The following is a 12,280-nucleotide window of genomic DNA, read 5'->3' as shown; positions in this document are numbered from 1 at the left end:
AGCAACGAGCACCCGAGCTACAAATCTTCGCACAAACTTTGAAACACATAGACCTGGACCCAATATATCGGCCACTACAGTGGACAGCTGAAACTGACAACCGGAAGCGGCAGGGACAGGCCACTATAAATGCCGGAGGAAACACCATCAGTGCTTGGGTGTTCATAGTGGTCTGTCCCTGCCGCTTCCGGTTGTCAGTTTCAGCTGTCCGCAACGAGCACCCGAGCTACAAATCTTCTCACAAACGTTTAACATTTTGCAGTAATGAAACTCAGTTCATCTAAAAGTCAGTGTCCCAGGAGCATTCAGCTTCAAGCCTCAATATAATATGACTTTGATCCAAACATCCACAAAAGAGTTGAATTTGAGAGGTGAGATGAGAGTGAATGTTCTTGATATCAGGCAGCATTTCTAAGTGTGACATAATAATTCTCAACATAACTGAAATAAACCAGAATCAAGGGAAAAGTTCTCCATTTGTTGAAAGCATAGCTGGCGCAAAGGAAAATAATTGTTTTTGTTGTTGGAAGGCCAACAATCTTAGCCTTAACAGATTGCTTCAGGAGTTCCTTGGGGTGGTGCCCTAGAAATAACTATCTTTAATAAATTAATCAATGACCTTCCCTCCACAATAAGATTAGAAGTGGAGATCATCATTGATGATTGTACAATATTCATTATCACTCACAACTCCTCAGGTATTGTAGTAGTTTGTGGCTGCATGCAGCAACACCTGGTCAACATTCAGGTTTGGATTAATAAACTTCAAAAGAGAATCTAACCTTCTCAACAGTTAAAACTCTTCAACAGTTCAAACTGACTGGAGATGCCTTCCGGAGCAACCATATAAATGCAGTAAATACAGCAACAGCTTAGGATCTTGGAATTCTTGGCAGTGTAACTCACCTCTTAAACTCCCAAACTTTATCTATCATCTACAGTGGGTAATTCAGAAGAATGAAGTGAATACTCTCCCTTTGTTTGAATCAGTACAGCTCTAGTAAACTAAACTCCATCCAAGATAGAGCAGTCTGCTTGATCAGTACTCCTGCCATCAACTTAAACTCTTGACTCCCTCCACAACCAACACATACTGGCATCAGTGTATACCATCCACAAGGTGGACTGCAGGAATTTGCTAAAGGTCTTTTGGTACCACCTTACAATCGCATTCGACTTAATATCTGGGAATTTCATCTCTAACAGTATGATAGGCTTACAACATGCATTGCAGCTGTTCAGGAAAACTGATATTCTCCTGATTCCCTTCTCATAGACAATGAGGAATGCAGAATAAATACTGTTCTTGCCAGTCACATTGGCATGCCATAAGTAAACATAAAAATAATGAATTGTATAATTATAAAAAATTTCTCACAATTCTTGGAAATAAACCACTGATCAGTAAAGATTTGAAAGTCAAGAAATATCAATATTTAGACGTAATGCTTAACACTTCCAATCAAAAAATCAAGGTATCAGGTTCCAAGCATTAATCTAAATTTTAATTGCTGAATTAACCTTTGTATTTGCAGCTTTTATTTCTGTGAACTGTCAGAATATTTTAGATCTTATTTACTGTACTGAATCTATTATTAATATAGGATGTTGAATGCTTTTCAAATTTAGTTCTACAAATGTTACTATTTGATAAAATATAACAGGATTCCAGACTATTACCTGAAAACCTGACTTTTTGGGTTGTTCTTCTTCATCTTCTTTTACTTCTTCTTCATTTTCCTCCTCACTGTCTGTCTCAAAGAGATAGTAATCTCCACTTCGTACCACTAAGCAGGAGGAGATAACATTACTAGCACAATGAAAGGTAAAATAATTCAATTTTATGGACTTCTGAGCATATGGTTAGTTATTTTTAAGTATTGCTCAAAATCTCTTGATTCCATTTTAACAAATTAGCACTAGTAAAACAAATGACAAATTATAAGTCAAACCATGTCAATAATGTGGTAGAGAGCAGAGTGTAAAGAATGTGCAGCACTAAGCTACTCAAATGGTTACCTGAAAGTCAACATCCAACTAAAGAGAATGCACAAGAAAATCAAGAAGAGGAGGTAGCCAGGAAAACAAAGTGTAATGAGGATTTAGTAGCAGAATGTAGAACATCAAAAAGGACTGCTATGGTTGAAAAAAGTGAAGAAAGGCGGAGAAACAGAGAATAAATATTGCAAAGACTGGCAAGATTTCTGTACAAGTATTGCGAATAAGAAAGTAAGAAATTGAAGCTGAGGCTTAATTGAAGTTTTGTCTAAAATAGTCGGTATGTGTTAATTGGAAGAAACATAATTCATTTTATATTTCTGCAGATTTAAATAATCCATGCAGAAATATGCATTAAAATAAAATTCAAATAATATAAACTATGTCTAACAGAATGCAAAGTGATATATAATTATCTTCTCCTGTAAATTTAAATGTTCAGATTTACAATTAACTGGTTGTAACCATACAAACAAAGAAAACCTGGGTTATATACCAAATGATTTCAAAAAAGTCAATACGAACATGGCACTCCTTTTCAATTATTACCAATTTATTGTAAAGGTATGCATTAATTACAAGTGAACTACATTACACAAATCCTTTTGAAGTTTCCATGGTTTATAACCCCTTACCAAAGAAAATTAAATAATTAAAATAAATTGTCATTAACTTCATAAGTTTTTTCTATCTATTTATATTTTTAACTTTGTTTTCACTGTTCTCTAAACAGCAATGTGCTTAATCAGAAAGATAATGTGTTGATAGAATGAAGGAGTTGAAGTCAAACTAAAATAAGAGATTTACTCTCCTATGCACAAGGTTCTACTGAGTAACAGCAATAAAGAACAGATTGCCACTGTACTTGAAGGTTCTCCCAACACGATTTCTTTTGGGATTGTCTGCTCCCAGCTGTCAAAGAGGTCCTGAGGGATGCATCCAACAGGGATCTCTATTGATGAGCAATAAAGCCAGGAAAAGAGAGAACATGTCTTTTTTTAATGATATTAACTACCATATGCTAAGCTTAAAGATCCAATCTTTTAATGTGATTGAGTGGACAAATGAATGCGTTACTGGATGAATAAATATGGATGAACGAGTGAACAGTTGGCTGGGGAGGTGAGTGAGAGGATTGATGAGTGATTCAGTAGGTGAATGAGTTGGTAGTGGGCAAGTGGATGGGTGAGTAGGTAGGTTAAGTAAATGATTTTTAGACAATGTGAGTAGGCAAGTGAGTGGGTTCGGTTACTCAGGTTGGGTCAAAGGATAATTATGTGTTGCCACAAACTCAGGTAGATCACTGCAGTCAGGTGGGGTGGGGATCAACTGAGTATTGTTGTGAAGGTAATCAAGTCAGAGGGATGCTCAGATGATTAGATGAAGTTTGTCATGTGATCGAGATATAGTAAAGAGTGCAGTGTGCAAATTGGGGAAGGGGTAGTTGGGTGTTTTGAGGTAATGGATGATTGGTGAGGGAGGATGGTGTCAGTTGTAGAGTTACTCAGGTGTTAAAGCAAGTTTTAATCTGTTCAATGTTTCCTGAGTAAATATTCTGTTTAATACTGAGGATCTTTCCCAAGTCTCCAATTCTAGCTCACAGTCAGAGACATTCACAAAGAATCCTGGGAGGAAGGAAATGGACTGTTCGAAATTTAAATTATCTGGGCAATTCCCATCTAGGTCCATATGTTAGGACTTCTGAAAGGTCTCAATGTGCACCTTCAATCATGCTTCCAATCTCTGACAGTAAGGGGACAAAAGATTTGGCCCACTACTAACACAATTATAAAGAAAGTTTTGTAGCTTTACTAAAACTTTTAACCATATTGGATACAATTTATTTCCTTCATGAACAATTCTGTAACTTTTCCAAAGAAATACTTTTAAAGAGGTTAAATCGAATCAGAAACAGAAACAGAAACTGCTGGAAAAACTGAGCAGGTCTGACAGCACCTGTGGAGAGAAATCAGAATAACGGTTAGGGTCGAGTGACCCTTCCTCAGTTCTGACCCGAAACATTAACTCTGATTTCTTTCCACAGATGCTGGCAGACCTGCTGAGTTTTTCCAGCAATTTTTTTTTGTTTATGATTTATAGCATCTGCAGTTCTTTGAGTTTTTAAATAGAATCAATTTAACTAAAACAATAAATAGATGGAAAAAAATTAACCAGATGTCAAAATTAATGACAATTTTATGTGAAAATGAAGCTGTCATAAAAAATTCCTAAGGGAACCACACACTCTTAATGAAAATTCACAGCATCCCGGAACTGACCTTAGCCTCCGAAATAACCAATTGGTTTGGTGTCACACATTTAACATACCTAATTTCCTTGAATAGATCATGATTTCATTACTTTCATGCCTCATTTTAAAACAGAGTCACAAAGGTAAAGACCAACCCAAATATATAAATAATGGAGCAACAGGCTGTTTGACTGAGACAAACAGCTGCAAGTAACGATTTCTTGCGGTCTGGCAGAATGTTGTATTTCCTGGATATATTAAAATATTGAAAATAATAATAATTAACAGATGGTTCTACAGATCAGAAAATAACATCAGTCCAACAAAAAATGTTTTTTAGTAATCAGCCACTGATTTTCATCTTCCACATTGTGTTCATAACACATAATTAGATGGCACAAAGGTAGCTCACACATTGCTTTCATCTAATCATTTACACATGTAGTTTATGTGTCTTAAACTGAAGTAGGATGCCACATATACTTAGCTAATTTGAATTGAAGTAATTCAAAAAGTCCTTATTCGCTACATTATTTAAATTGTTTTATTTCAACCACTGGATAATTCAAAATTTGGCACTCAAAGGTGTTGATGGTTCTCAGTTATTTGAACTACAGTGCAATGCAAAATGGTTAGATGATGATATTTAATTTACTGTAGCTTCACAGTTAATTCTGCATTCAACAAGGATCCCTACAGTTGTGGTGAGTTAATGCAGAATGACCCACGTGCATAACAAATCAGCACACAGCTATCCTTGTTTGAAACTGAGCATAAAGCCCATCAAAATAACAACAGTGGGCTAAAATAAATTCATGCTTTAAATTAAACTAGGATAGACAAGTTTTTGAAAGAAAATACTTTTTATTTGTTAACTTTTATTTCAAAAACAAAACCAAAACAATTGTCTATTCAAGGAAATTGGTACATGATTAGCACACATAACTAACAGATGATTGAGGCAAACCTACTAGAAGCATGGTCAACCCAGGGCCGCCACCACTGCTTTTTTTTGCCCTTGGCTTTGTCTTTCTCTGGTTCTCCTAAAATAAAATACGTCCAAATATTAATTACGTAAAACAAAAACAAAATAATCAGGTGGGCAAGTCAGTGGAATTTTAACCTATGAGGATTACAAATGGAGTAACATGTTAATGAGAATTTTATGCAAGAAACAAACAATACTTCACTAATACATGATATCTTATTTTAATCATTACATTTTCTCTCAGAAATTATTTCCTTAACATGCAAATTATTTCCCATGCTGAGTAAGATTTCCCACCAACTTCTCAACACAATCCCTCATTCTGAAAATTACTGAAGACATCACCCCTTGATTTTTTATTTGGGTATGTATATCTGACAGACAAAAAAAAACTCATCACTATGCTTAAAATTTCCAACCCAACAAACTACTGAAAAATATTTGTAAGTATAATTTTTAAGTGAAGTGCAGAGGCAAATCCAGAGGTGGGCATGCTGGCACTTTCAACAATTGGCCAGCATACAGGTAATCAATGAAACCATCAATTGAGACAGTTCATTACACACCACACACATTATATCTAAAATTTTTCAGATGGCATACAGGCTGCCACTAAGGCCACAGCTTGTTGAATGGATAGAGACAGCATCAAAACAGCAGTTTACTATTGTCATTTTTAGGTCAAAATCAACTGAAAAGGATCTCACTTAGCCCTGAATCTTCTGAGAAAGATACACAATAGGAGCTTCACAAAAATACGCATTGATCCGGCAGCTAGGAGTTGCCCAAGAATAGTGAATGTTTTTAATCTTCTGTCCATAACAATTGAGCTGAGGTAAATGAACCAGTGACACACCCATTTGCAACTCTTCCTTTTCAATTAAAATAATAAACTTAGTCACAGAGACAAAAAGTACAATGGCAGGGACAGCTACTTCAACTCCACCGGTGGATGGAGAAAGTGAAGACTGCACATGTCCACGATCAGTGTCAAAAAGTATGGTGCTGGAAAAGCACAGCACAGGAATTTCTGATGAAGATCTTATGTTCGAAATGTCGACTCTCCGCTCCTCAGATGCTGCCTGACCTGCTGTGTTTTTCCAGCACTACATTCCACCGGTGGATGCACTGTTAGCTCAATTACCAACTTTTGTGCATATTACCTGGTGAATTCTATGAACTGCTAACAAAAAGATGTACCCATGTTTTACTGTGTCATAACATAACAAAGTTCATGCATGGTTTAGTGATCTTTCTAATACACTTGTCTGATTTGACTTGCAAAATGTATACTTTCTGTCAGAGATAGGATCATAGCTAGAGGCATGGGCTCTCTGCTGCAATAATTTTAAACTGTAAATAAGCAACACAGCACACATATTACATTTTCGTATACTTCAAATGTATTAACAGTCTTCCATTAAATAGGCAAAACTCAATAGTTCTGGCAGCATATGTGATGAAGAGTCACTGGACTCGAAATGTTAACTTTGCTTTATTTCCATAGATGCTGCCAGACACACTGAGTTTTGCCAGTAATTTCTGTTTTATTACAGATCTCCAACATCTGCAGTTTCTTGTTTTATTCCAAAAAAAAGTGAGATTTTCTATGATATTACATTGTGAATTTTATCGTTCTTTTGTTGCACTCCAGATCAATGCCAAAATTATCGATTTTGTCAACTGGTGTTTGTAAAACCTTTTAATAAAAGTCTGTTTATTTTACTGAAAGAGAAAGAAGGTATCACTAAATTCACCAGTGCTAATTGACAAATTTGATATTAGTTCAACTAATTTCACCTCCAGACAAATGTGAATCCAAGCAACTTATTAAATATTAACTGTGCTAATATTAGCCTAGCAACTATTGTTAGCAATTAATGTGATATTCCTTAACGTCATTGTTGTGGAGTTAAAGGTGGGTACTGTACCTTTAAGAGAGAGGGGAAATTGAAAGGCTGGCAAGCACCTGTCATGTGACTGACAGCAGGCAAAAAGTGCACTGGACAATTTGAAGATGCAACATTTGAGCTGTAACTCAGATAATGAGTTGTTTTCAAAACCATTCAAATTCAACCAATCAGTTTAAATTACTAAAACCCAATCAAATTTGAATTTTACTGTTTTGACAACATCAAACCAATGAGATGATCTAATGTTTCAGGGTATAAAAAGCAGGCATTTTGAACAGTTAGCCAGAGACAAAGAACACCTACTGCTATCAATAGGCTACCTGTGCACCCTTTCTCTAAAAAGGTATCTTCTTCATATGAAACATTTTTGCCACAGAAGACCAAAGATCACCCAGAGGAAATCTGCAGACAGAGGATGTTTGACACCTGAAGATGACAAATGGTTTTGAAGATTGATTTGCTGTACATTTTATAGGGGCTTTATTGGATCAGTATGTTGGTATTGAGTGGGAGGCAGATAACAAATTTTAACAGAAAGGAGCTGACAGTTGTAGATGTTGTTTTAGGTTCTCTTTTGGAGTTAAAGAATAAATTGTTAAACTTTCTCTTTAAATAGTGGAATTTGGGTAGTTCTCTGTCACTCATACTTAAACAGATTGAGGTGAGGTGAGCTTTTCTGTGTGTTTGGTTTAAATTAGCAGAAGGATTTATCCTGTGTTGTAACAGTTTGGAGTATCACTAAATTCACCAGCGCTAATTAACTAATTTGACATTAGTTCAACTAATTTCACCTCCAGACAAATGTGAATTCAAGCAACTTTTTAAAATATTGACTGTTAATATTAGCCTAGCAATTATTGTTGGCAATTAATGAGACATTCCTGAACATCATATTTTAACAGATACAATACACACTTAATGCAGTGTTAAGCTGTTGTTTATTTTAACTTATTGGGCAGAGGAATGCTTTACAAATTTGTTAAACATTTGTCAACCGGTAGCATCACCAGTATTTCCTAAGCTTTTGGCTACCAAGATAGCATGTAGTGACAAGAGCAAATGAATGAAAATTGAAAACTAGCAATCAAAAAGTAGTTCTAAAATAAAGTTTTAAACTGGATGCACACTTGTTAATGACAATAAAACTTGTGAATTGCACTCCAGTTGTTTGCTGATATTTTTCCCTTTTCCCAGTTCTCACATTGGGTTTTGCTTTTTATTCATTCATGGAATATGGGATTCATTTTCTGGGCCAGTAATTATTTAATTTGTTTAATATCTATGAGGCTTGAATTTAACTCTTAACTGTATGAGTTTTGAGTGAATTTTAATGTTTCCCAGGATTCAAAGGTGGTTACAGTCTACCTCAGCAAAGTAGCTATTCATATGGAATCCTTAGTGAGAGTGGCAGCAGGTAATTCATTATTAGAGTTTAAAGAAAGAAGTTCAAACCTTACTCTCTTCTGGCATCAAGACATATTTTCAGCAAAGGTTATTGATCAGCGAGGTAATTTTAATCTAACTTACCTACTGGAAATCTGACAGGATCAGGTGCAACATTGTTTATATCCTAGTCAAATTTACTCTCCACTGCACAGATTATAACGATTCTCCAGTGGAATGTCAATCCAATATTTTTCTACCTTATATCGAATGCCTTGATCTGTTCCTTAGACTAAAATTCAATTAAAACTCAAAACAGAAAAAAAAAATGCCTTACGTATGATACCCATTTGTTGTGAGGAAATGCCACCAATTGTCAGGTAAGATTATAAAAAAGAGTAATGCATTGAGCACAGATGCATTATATTTCATTATGGTGAATGATGTATCAACAAAACAAAAGAAGTTCCCATAATTCTGCATTGGGAAACTGACATTCCTACACAAGGCTCATAATTGTAAGCTGTGTTGATTTTGGTCACAATTTTGTATGCTACAACGTTACTGGTAAGGTATGGTTATGAATTATTCTCACCATAAAATTACTATTAATTAGTTGTAACAAATTATTACAATATCTACCAAAACATTTATCAAAGCATCTCCGCTAGAATTTTACATTAAAATTATTGCACATCAAGTGAAGCGTATTGTATACTTTCAGATAATACAGCAGTACCAACTTTATTCCTTTTAGTCTTCTGTCTCAGTGGTTTTTGATTAAATTAGAGCTTTTCATTGTCCTCAGCTACCTAGGCCTACATGTGCTTTTTGGCTTCACAAATAATTACCATTGAACATTGTCTTTGACAAAATTTAATGAAATACTCCTTGATGTTGATGATTAGGTAAGAAATATATTGCTATGAAGACAATGGACTAAATAATTATTTGAAATTACTGAGAAGAAAATCTCGTTGGTTCCTTTATGGCAGGATAGGTTGCTTGCTTCTCCAGATCAGAGAATATGTACTGTGTTAAAAATAAAATTCAACCTGGAAAGAATACTATGAAAATTACTTACTTTTTAATAATAGTTGAACTTAATTGTGCAAATGTAATGTTTCTTTGTGAATTTGTGAATACAAAGCCTATAATATTAATGCTGGGAAATAAAATTTCTATTTGGGGTGGCCAATGTCAACTTCTAGTATTTTCACATAAATGGAAGATTCAGTATAGACTCCTAACAACATTTCTCTTCTGATAGGATGTCCATTTTAACTTGGGAAGATTTCATGTACTAATACTGCAGGATGAACGTGCTCACTTTTTAAAAACTCAACCTCCAGGCATGATTGGACAGAGGTCACAAAGGATCAATCAGCAATACAAAATCAATTTGCAGGTAATTAGCACGCTGAGTTCTTCTCTTCACATATATACAGAAGCTTTTACAATCAGTTTGTATCTTCCCTACAAGCTTACTCACATTCTGTATTTCCACCCTTTTAATCTCTCCCTTTGTCCTCCTTTGATGAAATTTAAACTGTTCCCAATCCTCAGATCTGCTGCTTTTTTTTTGGCCAATTTATGTGTATCTAACCCGAATTTCCATACTCACATTCTGTATTTCCACCCTTTTAATCTCTCCCTTTGTCCTCTGATGAAATTTAAACTGTTCCCAATCCTCAGATCTGCTGCTTTTTTTTTTGGCCAATTTATGTGTATCTAACCCGAATTTCCACTGTTAGCCATAGTTGGGCCACCTTTCCCATGTTATTTTTGTGTCAGGGAGAAAAGTGTTTCCACTTTAGACTTTAATTAATCAAAGTGTAGATTGTTATGCTTCTATTGGCAGCAATGTTCCTCTATGACCCCACTAAAATAATCTGATTTATTGCTACCTACCTCTGACTTCCATACTTCCATGATCCCAACCCTCTGCCACTCCAGATATGCTTTTAGTTTGATAGTGATTGGGAAAGTTAGAAGTACCAGCCCTAACAGTGCATAGCTGGTGAACTGCAGCATGACAAACAGATATCCTGGTGCAGCTGGCTGGCCAAATGGAAGTAGCCTAGCCTACTGTGGCTGCATTTTTGCTGTGGATACAGGTGACCAGCCAGTGTGCTCCTCTGGTTGGTTGTCCTAGGTCATAATCAACAAATGGGAGTAAATTAGAATGCTGCATCAGGAACTTATACTCAAATTAAATTCGTACAGATGAAAATTCAATTTTTCTATGCATAATTGTTAATAGTGGGTTTAAATTCTATAACTAATTTTTGAAATATTAAGGGGATGACCATAATGTATATCCATGACAATCATGACCTGTGATATAACATAAATAACATTGGTCAATAATGGAATTAATAAGCATGCAAAATGTGTTTTGTCTTATGGCTTGACATTGCCAATGTTGAAATACCTTCATCGTCATCATCATCATCATCTTCCTGCTTCACCTGAGGACCCTGTGCATCTAGTGACTGTGTCAAACTGAGCATTCTCTCTTTGCCTTTTTTATATTTTTGTTGTCTTGTTTTGATACGATCCATCCTATTCAAAATAAAGAAAAATATATACATACAACCGATCAACAAATTCACAAATCAATGGTATTAATCTTGCCATACTCAAGTAAGAATAGTGACATGGAAAGGTGTATTCATAAAAATAATTAATTAAAATGTGGTCCTACTGTCTTTTAAGTTGATCCATTGATTTCTTTTCCTCTTCGAGTCTAGCTTTCACAGCTTTTACTATTGTAGCTTGAAACAGCTCTGCACCTCTAAAATAAGACATAAAATAAGCATCATAGCAAACCATATTTAAACAAAGATAATAACTAAACCATATTCAAATAACTGAAAGAAAAGAACTTAACAGATACAAAAAAAAAGCATTAACTTAATAATGAATGGCAATAAAAATTTACTTTTTTGGAAAATAACTGAGTGGAAATGAATTATAATATGGTCACTTTATTAATAGTATTAACTAAATGCTAATTCTATAAATGGTTCATGTCTCATGATTTTATATGGTTCTATGAATATTTTTTTTTAACCTACCTTGATGCGAGAATTTGAGCAGATTTTATGTCTGCTACTACATGCAAGAAGTAATAACTCATGAAAACCCTCCTTTGTAGCAACAGAAAAGAAAAGCATATACTGTCCCATATAATGCCCGCTTCATCCTTAGGCAATGGACATTTTGTAAGGTTCTCAGCAGGGGCTAGAAAAGAGGATATTATTTCAACAAGGAAATAAATCAAAATATAATTGTAGAAATAATCAGTTTTCTATTTCTTATGCTAAATTTTATACATTTTTAAAGTTTTCTAAATGCATCATTATTTTTAGTGAAATGTTAACATTCAGGCACATGTGGCCACTTTGCATATTTAAGCAAGGCTAAAACCTTCCCTTTTTATTGATCTGGAGGACAACCAAACCAAGAATTAAAATTCTTTCCAATTTTGGACTTACCAAATTTATAACGTCCAAGCATAGCCTGGCATGAATGTACAACAGATATCATTGTATCATGATAAGCACCAATCCACTATGCCAAATTTAGCTTCAATTTCAAATGAGCATGAACAAAAGTAAATTGGACATTAAAAAAAATTATCATGGAGGCTGATGAATATGTAAAATATGTGATCACAAATTGTGGTGACTCTAAGAAATCTGGTTTATCATAGAAGAACTTAGAAAATTTTTCATTCGCAAT

At 34.8% G+C, this 12,280-nt stretch overlaps 1 protein-coding gene across 1 annotated transcript in view; it reads right to left on the bottom strand.

Annotated features, from left to right (window-relative positions):
* The window catches only part of LOC122548766 (piezo-type mechanosensitive ion channel component 2), a 746,345-nt gene that overhangs the window by 119,494 nt on the left and 614,571 nt on the right, over nt 1–12,280 (bottom strand). Inside the window, exons 30-34 of the mRNA XM_043687533.1 lie at nt 11,614–11,779; nt 11,241–11,330; nt 10,968–11,098; nt 5,221–5,292; nt 1,681–1,787 (exon numbers count right to left, since the gene is read on the bottom strand). Of these exons, the coding sequence (XP_043543468.1) occupies nt 1,681–1,787; nt 5,221–5,292; nt 10,968–11,098; nt 11,241–11,330; nt 11,614–11,779 (566 nt within the window). The remainder of the gene's footprint in view (nt 1–1,680; nt 1,788–5,220; nt 5,293–10,967; nt 11,099–11,240; nt 11,331–11,613; nt 11,780–12,280) is intronic.

Source organism: Chiloscyllium plagiosum, chromosome 4 (assembly GCF_004010195.1).
Source record: "Chiloscyllium plagiosum isolate BGI_BamShark_2017 chromosome 4, ASM401019v2, whole genome shotgun sequence".
In the NCBI taxonomy this organism is placed as follows: domain Eukaryota; kingdom Metazoa; phylum Chordata; class Chondrichthyes; order Orectolobiformes; family Hemiscylliidae; genus Chiloscyllium; species Chiloscyllium plagiosum.
Note: the sequence above shows the minus strand (reverse complement) of the source record. Positions and strands in the feature narration are given on the sequence as shown.